This window comes from Ambystoma mexicanum, chromosome 3q (assembly GCF_040938575.1).
Source record: "Ambystoma mexicanum isolate Mex_15411 chromosome 3q, UKY_AmexF1_1, whole genome shotgun sequence".
NCBI lineage: Eukaryota > Metazoa > Chordata > Amphibia > Caudata > Ambystomatidae > Ambystoma > Ambystoma mexicanum.
Genome location: NC_090926.1, coordinates 483,916,954 through 483,931,156, shown reverse-complemented (window position 1 = coordinate 483,931,156; position 14,203 = coordinate 483,916,954). Strand labels below are relative to the sequence as shown.

Here is a 14,203-nt window from a genome sequence, read left to right as displayed (position 1 = left end):
ATGTGTGGGAAGGGTTGCAGAAAATCAACCATTCAATAATTGACGCTTAAACGCAAGTAGACCAGGTCATCATAGAAGCTGGCTATAAGTAGCGAATAGGTTGCAGTCGTTGCTGCCATTGTATACGAGCTGGACATCAGTGTCATGAATTTAGTAAGATCACACCCATGGAGAGGAAAGGCCAAGAATTGTGTCACAGAAAGAATAAGCTGAGATCGTGGAAGCTCCTGGCTAAGCAGTCTGGCCTGGTATCAAAAACTGAAGCAACCAAAGTCAGGTATCTATTCTTGAAAGCAGTGATTGTGCAAAGGATGAATCATCCCTTATTAAGGTGCAAAGAAAGAACACCAAGAGCGTCAAGTTGTATTCATTTACGACATTTAAATGATGCAAAATTGACCAAATCGTGGTCTCCTGTAACCTGATCCAAGGATGGAAATAAAGTTGAGTTTGGAGTCCTTGAACAACAATAGTGAGTGCCTGTACTCCCATATATTCCCACAGACAAGGACTCTTTGCAAGGCCAAGTTCAAAGACAATATTCATAGCAGAAGGCATGGGTGATGAGTGATGTTGGGCTAATTGGGTGGGGAGGTGTGGTCAAGTCCACCTCCTGGCACCTGGGTCTGAGCTTACGTGCTGCTAAGTGAACCAAATGTTCGAGACATGGCACAAGCATGCCAACCAAATGTAGAGGGCCTTATGATGAAGGGCCTTGTAGCTTGAAGACCAATGATAAAGCATGTACTTAATGGTGCTGGAGATGACATGTTTTAGAGCTAGGCATAAGTTGTCCACTTGACAGTAGGGCAGCCAATCACAATCCTAGTCCCTATAGAAAGTATACGTAGATGTTCCCCTTGAACCAATTACAATCACTTCTAGGTTTTTCTTACTGTTCACATAGTATGATGTCACCTCTGACATATTTTTAGTATAAAATCTATGTTTAATGAGAACATTGTCGAGAGCTGAGTGAACGCCCGTTGATATCCGTTGTAACCTCCCTGTTTTAGATAATGGTCAATAAAATAAACCTCTTTGCCATCTTCCTGAGTTGGTTCGATTATTTGGACTCAGAGTTATTCTGCAACCCTATCCATTGCATGCACGTTACTAAAGCATCATATATTCACCATAGTGGCTTTTAAGCCCCCTTCTCTGCCTTTGTCATCTTAGAAATGCTTGCATATTGACATTGTGCCAGTTAAGCACCTTAACTCCCCTTCTCATCAACCCAGAATGCTATGCTAGAACAGTCTTCACTTTCTGTGTTTTCTTGACAGGGGTGAAGTTTCAGTAGTGCTTTTAAATAGATGATTACATTTTAATGTTTGTTTAAATGTCTATATGTTTCTATTACCTTGATTGGACAGTTTGTTATTATGGAACCATCAATATTCAGTTGCTTGGGTTGCTACAGTTATCAGCTGACAACCAATCGGAATATATATATTCACCTTCGCACTCACAGCAGTCCCTCCTTTCACATCCACATTGGCAGGTGTGTATCCCAGTGAGCTAGCTTCAATGTAAAAGAGGTGACAGCGACTCCAATTGAGGAATTTACTGCAGTCATTAAAGATTTAAAGTGCAGTCGTGCAAATTCATTTCCTAAAGTGCCAATGTGCTTAGGCAGCATTATCTCAGCACCTAAAAACTGTAGTCCTACATCTTAATGTTGATGTTAACTTCCATGTATGTTGGCCACATCATCTATTATGGGATAAGTATGTTTACTATAGCAGCCATCTGAGTTATAAAGTGCTGTCGTGCTTGTTTAATACATCAGGTGCCAGCGTGTTGTGGCAGCATGCACTAATGTTGTATGACTGTCTATGTTTTAACAGCCTACAGAAAACTAAAGTGTTATTGTGCTGGTGTGGTACACAGGGTGTCATAGTGCTGTGGCGGCAATGTCATGGCATTGATGCCCTCCATGTGTTGTCCATCGTGTAATGGTTTTGAACTTGCATTGTTTACATGTCTATGTTCTAGCAGCCTTAATGGTTCAAAAGTGCTATTGTGCTTGTGTAATGCATAAAGTGCCAAAGTACTACCCCAGCGATATCATGGTATCAATATCCTTTAGTTCTTGTCCTGGTTTATGATCAAATTGTCACGTACATGCATGCTTTGACAGCATTTGTTACATATTCTCAGCAGTGTTGCTATATTAATGCCTTGGGTGCTAGTGCATGTATAATCAATGTTAAAGCTGTCTGTAACCGCACTGTGATACCCCAGAGTCTGGGCGTGTAACAAATGAACAAAATAAATAAAATAAATGTCAATAATAGCAGCAATGTGATGTTAAGTTAAAAATGTGTGATATATTCAAAAAATCTTGTGACATGTAATACCTAACACCATTAAGAATACTTTAGTGGACCAATGACCGCTGCATGTGGTTTGGCTTTCCTTATGTATAAAACTAATTAGAAAATACTTCTCAATAAGTTAATATTTCTTCTTCATGTAATAAATTGACAGAAACAGGGGCCGTAACTGCATGCATAGTCTGTGGATTATGGAAGTCTGCAATACAATGTGATTCTTTCGGTGGTCGGTCATAATTTCGAAAAAAAAGGTCGAATGACAATAATGTCGAAACAATAATGTCGAAAAATAAAAAAAACATTTTTTTTTATTTATATATTTTTGGGGGGTTTCGTGAGTATAAAAAAATAAGAACAAAAAAAAGAAAAAGGGGGTTTGAGGGGAACCCCCCCATTTCCAATAAAAAACGCAGTTAAAAAGAATTTCGATGTTTTATTTTTTGACATTTTTTCGCAAAATTGACTTTCGACATTTTTGCTTTCGAGATTATAACTATAAACCGATTCTTTCTTGTGACATCGTCCTTTCCTTATCAATTCTGATGTTGGCTGCATTGTGAATTGTTAATTCCCCAGGAAAGTATACATCTCTTCATCCAAGTTGTGTCCATTCAGGGCTTTCGCGTTTAGGTTGAGAATGTACTGTGACTCTCATTGGCGTAGTTTCCTTTTTTCGGCCCCTCCTTCTGCGTGGTTCTCAATTGTATTGATGACAAAGTATTGCAGTGTCGACAGGTCTCCTTGGTAGATCTCTTGGAAATTCTTTGCCAAAGTGTACATGTAATAATTGCTGTTTATTGCTCACCTCTATGTGGTAAAATATGTGTTTTGGCCATATGTTTGGTACTGCCTACATATGTTTTCTCGCAACCCCATTGGATAATGTATAATGCAAATTGGCTCTCACATGTTAGATGTTTCTTAATTGATGTTGTTTCCTTTGTTCTTTGGTTTGTATGCTGCTTGATATTCATGCCATAACTGCATGCTTTACATTTAATGCATTTGAAGAATCCCACTATGGGTCCCTTGAGCCACTGATTTGTCTTAGATGTTGTCTGGTCTCTTTGAAGGCACTATCTTGGATACTATCGATGCTGATTTGTGAAATGTTATCTGTGCTCTATTTTTCACATATGGAGAAATATCTGGGTCATTTTTCAAAAAATTTCAGTTGGTGCAGAAGATTTTTCTCATTCTTGTTGTTTGTGTGTGACATGTAGTGATGAATCTTATGCTGTTTATGGTGACCTCCCCTCGTTGTTTCTTCTGTAGGAGACCTTCCCTTCTTTTCACTTTGGCTTTATCATAAGCCCATTCTATTGTTGTTTTGGGATAGCTTCTCTTCTCAAACCTCCTTGCTGTCAATTGTGCATGCTTTTGGAACTCAGGTTCTGTTGAGCAGTTTCTACGAGTCCTTATCATCTCTCCATATGGTATGCTGCTTATCAGTTTTTTTGGGTGGCATCTGCTTGCATGTAATACTGAATTGGTACTGGTGGGTTTTCTTTACATGGTACTTCTAAGTTGTCCGTTCTCGGCATATATTGATACATCTAGGTAGATGATTTGGTGTTTGTTGTGGTGTTCTGTGAATTGTAGATTATGCTGGTTTCGGTTGGTTGCTCAAACAAAATCTAACCATTCCTGTGTGCTCCCGTTCCAAATTATCAAGAGATTGTCTATATAACGATTCCAGGAGATTATTTTGTTATTGTATTTCTCATATTCATCACTTTGTAGAATTTCTTGTTCCCACATTCCCATCACTAGATTTATATATAGGAGCAAATGTTGTGCCCATTGCCGTGCCGCAGACTTGTAGAAAGAATTTTCCATCAAAAGGAAATGCATTGTGTTTGAGACAGAACCTCAGCATCTCTACTAGCATTTTGGAGTGGTCTCTATAGCTTGCGGATTTGGTTGATAGATATATTTTCGTTGCCTAGATTCCTATCTTGTGCACTATACTAGTGTATAGTGAAACCATATCCAGTGTGGATAATATATAGGTTTCTTCCCAGGGTATATTTGCAACTTTGCGTAAGAAATCTGCTGTGTCTTGTACGAATGATGGTATGGTCTGTATGAATGGAAAAGGAAATGTGTCAATGTAACATGACATTTTCTCCAGGAGAGATCCTATTGATGCTACAATAGGTCTAAATGGGTTTTCTTTTAGTCTTTTGTGTACCTTTGTTACAAAGTATATGGTTGGAGTAACAGGATGCCTAACTGTGAGGTATTATTTCTCCTCCCACCCAGGAGACATGCTTTGAGCCAACCATTCAGTATTTCATCGAATTGATCTTTGCATTGTTTTGTGGGTTCTTCTGATAATCTCAGATAATGTGTGGTATCATGCAGCTGTTGCTTGGCCTCTTGTACATAGTCATCTACTTCCATCATCACTATGTTGCCTCCCTTGCCCGATATTTTTATATTAATGTTTGGATCACTGTTAAAATTGTCTGGGATCTCTGATTCTTCTATTTATCTTTTGTTGTGTACAAGTGGAGGGGCATGCCTTGCCAGCTGTTTTAGATTTTCGACCATACGGTTGTTGAATATTTCTATACTGGCACCGTTGGGAGCTATGGGATTGAATTTTGACTTGGGTTTGAAACCACTGTCCTTAGTGAGGTACGTGTGGATGCCACAGGGTGTTAAGTCAGTATTGTCCTACATTTCTTCTGTATCTATAACGTTAGGGCCTGCCGCCTCTATGTTTGCTAAGTCTTGTAGTGTTTATTAAAAATGGGATATCTTTGATCAGGAGTCAAGTCAGTCTTTCCTTCACCTTGTCCTTGTTAGTACTTTAATTCTGGGTTGGAAAATGTTTGATCAATCTCAATTTCCACACAAATTTGTATAGATCGATGCAAGTTTGTGCATAATTTAACCTCAACTTTGGGCAGTAGCTTAGGCCCTTTGACAGTACAGTTTGTTCTCGATCTTTCATGATTCTCTTGGATAAGTTGATTATTTGCATTTCTTCTCCCATTAGTTCCGGTTTCCCTTCTTGTTCTGATAGCGTGTTTGTCGTCCTAGTGGCATTGCACTCCTTGGTTGTTTTTCCTTTTCTCCTACCTCACCTTGTTTTCCTTTGTTTGGCCCTCGCTTTCCACTTGTTTTCTTTAGGAAGTGTCCACGAGTTTGTAGATTTCTGCCTCCTAAATGCAGCAATATCATATTGTCTAAAAAATGTAGGTGTACAGGAGTTTGTGCTTTGCCGCTTTCCGATGTAGCTGCTGACGAGCTAGTTCGGTCTTCTGAAGTGGATTCCACCACCAGTGTTGCTTTGTTTTGTTTGTCATCTTTGTTCATTCTTCTTTATTGGTCATACTTTTTTGCAAACGTATAGTTCTGCGTAGTTCATGGTCTTCTTTGTCTCGTAAAAATATTCTCTGTTTGTGTTCTTTGATTTCCTTCTCATACACTTTTAGGTTAATGCCCATCTTGGTTTGTAGCATGTGTGCCTCTTTTCCTTGTTCTCATTTACAAATTGTTTCTTCTATGTCCTTTATCTGATTTATTATCTTTTTGCATTCCTTTTTCACATATCTCACCAGTTTTTGAGGAATTTGAAGGAACAGACATAGGTGGTTTCTCCCCATTCTGTTAACATTTCCGGGTCCAGGGACTCATATGATGGAATAGTTAAAATCCTTAGTTCCCTCTGGATTCTGCGCATATCTATGTAATTTTGTAAGGATGTCGCTTCCCACCATTTGGATGTTTCTTGTCTGTGTAGTTTTTCTAGCATCATAATTTCTTGCTAAGTCGTTTTATTTCTTGTGTCATCTGCATTATCTGCAAGGTACTTTTGATGTTTTTCTATTGGTTTTTGTTCATAGATTAGTGATGTTGCTTCCATTATCCTTCAAGCCTCTTTGTCTGTCATGTTGCCTGGTGATTGTTCCTTTCATAGGTTCAAATCATAAAATCTGGTAGTTAAGTCAGCAGCTAATATTGTTAGTTGCTGGTTGTATTGACTCTGCAGAACAACGTTGTAAGCGTCTTGTGGAACTTCTCCTTTGGTTTTGTCTGCTATTGTTCAATGTTTATCTCCTGTTGTTGGTATCAGGGGCATACTTGTGAGGAATTCGACCATCCACACAGAGAGAGTGCACTGAACTGGGCTTTTTTTAATTTTTGATCAATGAAAATGAATGATGGGAGATCAACCTCCAAGGATTGTGTGAGTCCATTCCGCACACAGTTCACCAGCTTCCCGCAGAAAACTCATAGTCACATGTACTCCGGGAAGACACAGCCTACTGGCACCATCTTCCCCTGTCATATTCAGCTAGAATGTAACAGCCCCAGGAACATCAAGACATCTCCCAGGGAACAGAGGGAGATACCAGACTCAGAGGACCCATCCAGCAGCTCCAGAACCGGTACCCAGCCAGCACACAGCATGCCCTGCTAGGTTCTGCCAGCAGGCTTCCTGGGTGGAAAGTGCTGGAGAGTCTCTGGACAAAGGACAAGGCAGGCAATTACTCTCCTGAGCTTTAGGCCATCTGCCTTATGAAAGGACTATACAAGCCCTGCGAAGAAGCTAAGAGGAGTGCCACACAAGCCAGTCAGATAGCACAGCGAGTAGAGCGCTCGATTTTACATCCGTGAAGAGCCTGCTGATGCAGGTTTGAATCCCGGCAGGGCCGAATTCAGCCTTTCAACCTTCCGAGGTCGATAAATGAGCACCACACATCGTGGGAAATAATAAGCAGCGCTCAGATGCTTGAGGGTTCGTAGCGCTATGTAAATGCAAAAAAAAAAGAAAAACAAGCATCATCCAACGTCCATCTTTAAGGACATTTTTGAGACAGTTGAGTCCTCGAACTGCAGCTGGCTGCACCGCTGACTGTTGTTACACCATAGTCACAAAAGCTGTCCGAACCACCTCAACCACCATTCCAGATCCGCAAACCAGTACCGAGACAACTATTCTTGGCCCGATACGCCGCACCGGACAGCCTGCAGACTTCTGTCCAGCCTCGCTTGCTGAACTGGCTACCGCCTGGTACCCGCAGCTGCCTCCTGCCACTAACTCTGTCTCAAGGGGTGAAAAGTGCCCTGGAACCGCCTTGACACTGTCAAGCACCAATAACTTCTTCAGCACCACGTACATTGTGTTTCTGCCCCCCTGGTCCTTCTCCGAAGGCCCCTAGAGACAGTCACGATCCTTTGCCCCCCTTGGTGCTGGAACCAATTAACCTTGAACTGTGAGACTGATTACTTTAGCAACTACACTCCTGCCAGTATCCAGAGTGCATCCCTTTGCTTCGTGAAACTGTCTGTCCTCTGTGTTCCTTAAGTGGGTGGGTTTCATTTTGTAGTGGGCTGAAAATATCTGTTTTAGTAATAATAAAGTAGATATTTTTATGCAACAATGACTGGACAGTCCCTTTTATCATTTGCTAATAATTGTATTTTCACTGTGTTGCAACTAACTAACGATCCACAACCTTCCAGAGATAAGCCTTCCTTTCCATCCACGTTACCAAAAATTGGACAAGGAGGTCTTATAATTCAACTGTACTCCAAACTGTTTGGGTCCCTTCTGGTGTGAGGTTGATTGATGGTTTAGAAACCAATATTCATCCCTGGGCCACTGGTGTTTCCCAGAAGTTGATTAGTCACAATACTATCATGATGTACTTGTCCGTGGATGGTGTGTGCTGATTGTAGGTGTCAGCAATCCTAGTGACGGTAGTCTGTTCAGTGCCTAGGTTCACACTCACATTAACACACGCCTGTTCATCGCTCTCATGTACACCCGATAGGTTTGTATTTACACTCTGCCATGTTAAAGAACAGATACGAGTACAGCAATAGTTAGAGGGAAGTGTATGCATTACTTACCGACGGCGTCGGATCCTCCGGTATGTAGTCGCGGTGTTCGCATATCGGCTCCTCCCACCTAGTCTCGTTCCATGTTTTGCGGGTATATCGACGGCTGCGTCACTTGGTATGCTCTTCTCACTATAAAATAATTCCGGGTGCCGGTGCGAAAAGGCTGCTGAAAGGCGTTCCGCTGTGTAAAAAATAGCCAAAATCGACAGGGGCAGCTCCTTGCATCGCCTTCACACTGACAGTAGTCCCTCCTTTCACATCCACATTTGCAGGCTGTATCCCAGTCAACCAGCTGCGTTGCAAAAGAGGTGGCAGTGACTCCAATTGAGGAATTTCGTTAATTGCAGCTTTATTGAATAAACACATTTAAACTCCAGGAAAAATTATAGAATCACCAGTGAGGATGACAGACACAAAGACTCCAGAGAGTCATCTAGCACATTTCGCCATCAAGGCTTCGTCAGAGTTGACTGTGTGAAAGTGCACCATTGTTATGTAATGTCTGTATGGTATGCGTTGAGACTAGTCCCTCTTCTATTTCTCGTGTTGGATAATATCTGTGTTTTGTGTAGTTAAAGTGCTAAGGTGGTTGGCATTTTGGTTTGGTGTTGGGCCTTTATGGATCAATATATTTCAATAGATCTCAATATATATATATAAACTGAATAAGGTGTAAAGTAGCCGTGTCATATATGTATTTATGAAGCAGCATGGCTGTAGCCATTAAAGATTTAAAGTGCAGTCGTGCTAGTTCATTTCATAAAGTGCCAATGTGGTTAGGGAACATTATTATCTCGGCACCTAAAAACTGTAGTCCTACATCTTAATGTTGATGTTAACTCCCATGTATGCTGGCCACATTATATGGGATGATAATCTGTAAGTATGTTTACTCTAGCAATCATCTGAGTTATAAAGTGCTTTTGTGCTTGTACGTCAGGTGCCAGCATGTTGTTACAGCATGTGCGAATGTTGTATGGCTGACATTGTTTTGTGCGACCACATTAGACAGAGGAGGTATACCTATCGGGCTGTGTCTGTTTCACCTTTATGGCTGGGATCACTGCTGCTTTTTGCAGTTCTGTGGAGCTGAGCAGGGGGTTTAGTCAGCACTCACCCCTGTACCCCCGAAGGGCAGTGATTATTTTGTCACAATCCTTTAATCCCTCCCCTTGAGGAGCAGGATTGTAAAAGTACATTGGTCAGTTTTATTTGGCAAGCACTTTAAGTTCAATTTCTCAACAAGTAGGCCAGACACAAATAAGAGTTGCATTATGTTATTTTTGTTGAAAGCACCTTCAATTGAATGATTTCTAAATGCACTGGGCCTCATTCCGAGTACGGCGCTAACCAATGGCGCTATTAACGCCTTGGTTGACGCCGTACCCGGACCGGCAGCGCCTTGGTGGATGGCGGAATCACCGCCCCATTCCAAGGTTGGCGGGGCGGTAATTCCCCATTCACCAAGGCTCTTCTCCATTCCCGAATAAGCCCCCATAGGGCTCAATGGGAATGGGGAAGATGCAAATAACGGTGACCGTTCATTACGGTCACCGTTATTGGCTTGGAGGCCCCTTTGCGCCCTCGACTTTAACACCTGCTCAAAGCAGGCGTTAAGGGCGAGGGCGCAGAGGGAACTCGGAGTATGGCGGTAAGGGATTACCGCCACCGGTCTCGTTACCGGTGGCCGCTATCCCTTAATGCCATACTCGGAATGAGGCCCATTGTCTTTAAAGAATGTTGCCAAATTGGTCATTGAATTATGGGAACTGGACACGTGTAAAGGTGCAGCATTTCTAAGTAGTGCTTTCGGATTCTATGAGGGAGCAAAGAGATATGTAGTCTCTACTTGTATTGATGGTCAAAGGATAACATATTGGCGCATGGAACTGCCGAACAGTGCAATTCACAATCTCTACAATGAATGTATACATGTGTGAACATGTTCCAATACATTCCAGGGTCGAATTATTCGTATATTTTTACTGACAAACTTTGAAATTAATTATCCATGCTCAGTAGATACCAGTTGGCTATTGTTGTATAGCACCCACAATGGTTGGACCTATAGCACAAAGTTTTGTACCCAACGGAGAGTGAGTGAATCTGAAGTCTTTTTCCACTTCATCTTTCTGAATCCACTAAATGGAACTCTTGTTTTTACTAAAATTGAGGCTTTCCACACATTTCCACATCAGTCTGTGCAAGCATGGTTGCATAGCAACATGGCCTTCTGTACAAAAACATTAAAATATTTGTAAATATTGTCGGAAACGCTTAAACTTTGATATCCTCAAAATAAAATAAGGGATTCAATAAATAATTCAGCAACACTCTCAAAACCTCGCTTTTTCACTGGTATCTGCTTTAGGACAAATCGTGATGGACACACAGACTGACGCACAGTCCACAACTCACAGTACTGCACTACTATTCCAAGACACCAGCCCAAATGCTGGCTACCCACACCCTGGTCGGTGCGCCACCGCTCTTGAGCTAGGTCTGCACTATGAAAAGATGCATGTGGGTTCGATGTTGCTGCACTGGCTGCCATGTTCCTTGTCTTTTACATCAGTCCAATGTATTTGCATTTATTCAAGAATCATCTGACCATTGGAAGGTATGCTGTAGAAATGAGTCAGTGTATTGCGCATGTCCCTGTGATTCATTATTCGCATATCATAATGTTAGTTAACACATTCCAGTGTATACGGTGCATGTTAAGAGTAATATCACTGTTCTGCCTCCATGAATCTTAAACCATCGATATTGATGGTAACTACTTATGGTTTGTTCCTTTAACTTTAATAACTGATACTCGACAATTTCAATATGTTTACCACATATTCTTGGGTGTTATATCTTTTTGCTTGGGATCTATGTGATCATTTTAAAATAAATCCTTAAGTCCAAAATAACGTCCCCCACCCAATTTCACTGCATATATATGTAGGGGGAGACCTCCTGCAGCCTCCCCGTACATTTTTTATAGCCTTTACCCATCCCCCTACATATATATGCAGTGAAATGGGGGTCCCAAATTTCGGGTTTTTGGGCTTCGCAGTGATGGGCTGCAACATGTTGGGGTGATACCTTTGACTGTTGCACATTGGCACGCACAGTCAATGAGTTGTTGCTTGTTGTGTTATCTTGGTGTGCAAGATATACAAGGTATTGATTATCGGTTTAAACAATTATAAAACTCAATCAGTGGGCTGCAGCTCAATGGGCCGGTTGTCATAGAAACATAGCACATTGAATTACTTACAGCTTGAAAATGCCAGAGGGCAGGAGTGCTTGTCCATTGGGAAGTTGTTCAGCTTTAGCTGGCATTCAGCATCTATTGTCAACCTACAGGAGAGAATATAAAGGCACAGTTTGGGTTGAAATGTCTCACATTCTGAAACAATGAAACGGTGTTAATTGGATATGACTGAACACAGGGGCGCATCTTCGTAAGCAGCAGTGCAGATTTTTAACAGTTATAAATCCTGATTTACAAAACCGTTTTCCAAAGGGAAAGTCTAATTTAAAGACGCTTTGTAAAAGCTTTGGTAAATCAGGCCCATAGTGTTTCTCATTTTTCAGACAACACATACACGATTTGAGAGAGCTATGTGCAGGCTAAAGACACTTGGCTCCAGAACAATCTTGTAAGCATTGAATTGCTGACGCATGCAGGGCTCTCCGCCCTCCGAGGTGTCCCTGAAACACTTGACACGTTCAGCAAATGTTCCAGAGAGACAGCAACGGACATTCTGTGAGTCTCGCGGACAGAGGCGAAGAAAAGTGTGTACTATATTTCTAACGGTAAGTAGAAGCGTCTCACTAATCCATCTTGCCGTCTTTCTGCAGAAACAAAATCGTAAGTAAGTTCAAAAGTGTTTTGATTGTGGAGAAAGTATGATTGGGCAGGCAGACCGAGAGTCCTTAGCTTTGAATGTACTCCAGGTACAACATTCCTTGCCAGCCATGACTTTTCAATCAACATCACTTTGCATGTTGATGCTTGTAGGGCCATGCTTATAATGGGGAAAACAAAACTACAGCTAGAGACAGCCCAACAGATAAGGGGTGTATCGTCCACTTTTACTCCCTTAAAATAGGCAAATACTCCCAAAACATTTAAATAGAGAGTGCAAACTCGTACACAGAAAAGGAAACAGACACATAGGGCCTCATTACGACCCCGGCGCTAAACCATGGTGCTATTAGCACCATGGTCCATGCCGGGGTCCGCCATGGTGAATGGCGGAATTACCGCCCCATTCCAAGGTTGGCGGGGCGGTAATTCCCCATTCACCATGGGCCCTTCCCCATTCCCATTTTTGCCCCATAGGGCTCAATGGGAATGGGGAAGGCGCTAAGTACGGTGCCGCACATTGCGGCACCATACTTAGCACCAAGGTCCCTTTGCGGATCCCTACTTTAACGGCTGGTAAAACCAGCCGTTAAGGTCGGGTTCCGCAAAGTGACCTCGTAATTAGGCACTAATAGGTTAACGGCGCCGCAGCCTTTTACGGCGCCGTTAACCCATTAGCGCCTGGGTCGTAATGAGGCCCATAGAGCCTGTCACCCTGCCTTCATCCACATAGCTCCATGATATGTTTGACCCAGTACTACACGTAAAGTCCCATGAAGGCACTCCACTATTATTGCTGCCTGATCTGAAGAGGTAAACATTTATATTAGAATGCGCATGAAGATCTTAGTGCAAAGAAATATTTATTAGAAAAACATTTCTGTTTTACAGTTAAAACATATTTTTCCTCCCTTATTCAATTCTCCATTTGGTAATGGGACTTTAATTTTTACTCCCTTAAAAAGTCATTTTATTCCCAACTTTACAAATAGGACATAAAATACTCCCACGTCAAAAACATATCTGGAGGACGGGCTACTGGAACATATGATATGCCTCACATCAACATTTTTCACGATTGGTTTCTCAGTTAACACTGGATTTATTTTCTATTTTCGTTATTACATGTTAAAGATTCAAGGTCTATTTTTTTTGTTTACCTCAAATCCTATTTACTTATAAGACCTGTGTGTCTTGTGCCTAGCATTTCTCTGTATTTGTTACAGAATATTTGTGCTGTAAAGTGCAATTAACACAAGGGCAAATATTGCTGAAGGGCAACAGGGCAATACACATAGGCGCTGATTCATGGAAAAGAGTGCATTAATCATGCATGGGCCACGCGCTGAGAACAACACTGGTGAGCCTGGGCACAGAATAAAAAATGCGCACCCCACTTATTTGTGTCATTTTCTGTGCAAATTAACCGTACACGCAAGTTGCGGACGGAACAATCCCAACACGCCCCTGCAAAGCAAAAACAGCCAGAACAGCTACCATTGCATGCTCCACTGGGTGCAAATACATGCACCCTACAAACAGTGTGTGGGGTCCCCCGCAAGTGGATCTGCATCTCGGGGATCTTGCCTGGGGTCCCCGTAACTGTTACCGGCAACCCGACAACATGCGTACAATGTATCGTAACTCTGGTAAAACTCAGAAAAGAGAGGCCACCAGGGGGCACAGGCAAGATGTCTGCCTGAACTTCAAGCTCCCCACATGGCCCCGGGAATCAAGCCAGGAAACATGCTCTAAAGCGCCATGAGCCCCTATTATTAATCAAATCCACGGAGGAGACCTGGCCAGGAACGTGTGAGAGGTGGAGCGGTCTTCTGGGGTGCCACCGCTCCCCCGCTGGCAACATGCGGGCTGCGCTCCTCCCCCTCCACCAGGCGCCTCTGCAGCAGCTCCGAGCCATGGGCTGCGTGGCGGCCACCCGCGCCAAGGGAGGAGGAGCCGGATTCCCTATATGCGCTCGCTTGAATTGGGAGTGACGCCCGACATAACGTAGCAGGGCTGAGTCCCCCCTCCGTGGACCCGCTAGCCCCGTGGAGATCCTTGCCCACGGCCCTCTCTTCGCCACTCTCCTGCTTGAGCCAAGCAGCGTGCAGCCGTTAGAACGAGGGAGATGGACGTAGGG

General features: G+C 42.6%; 1 protein-coding gene across 3 annotated transcripts in view; it reads right to left on the bottom strand.

Moving 5' to 3' along the window:
* The window catches only part of GABRG2 (gamma-aminobutyric acid type A receptor subunit gamma2), a 907,137-nt gene that overhangs the window by 213,847 nt on the left and 679,087 nt on the right, over window positions 1-14,203 (bottom strand). For all 3 annotated transcript variants that reach the window (XM_069654279.1, XM_069654278.1, XM_069654277.1), the window contains exon 5: window positions 11,470-11,552. In XM_069654279.1, the coding sequence (XP_069510380.1) occupies window positions 11,470-11,552 (83 nt within the window). The remainder of the gene's footprint in view (window positions 1-11,469; window positions 11,553-14,203) is intronic.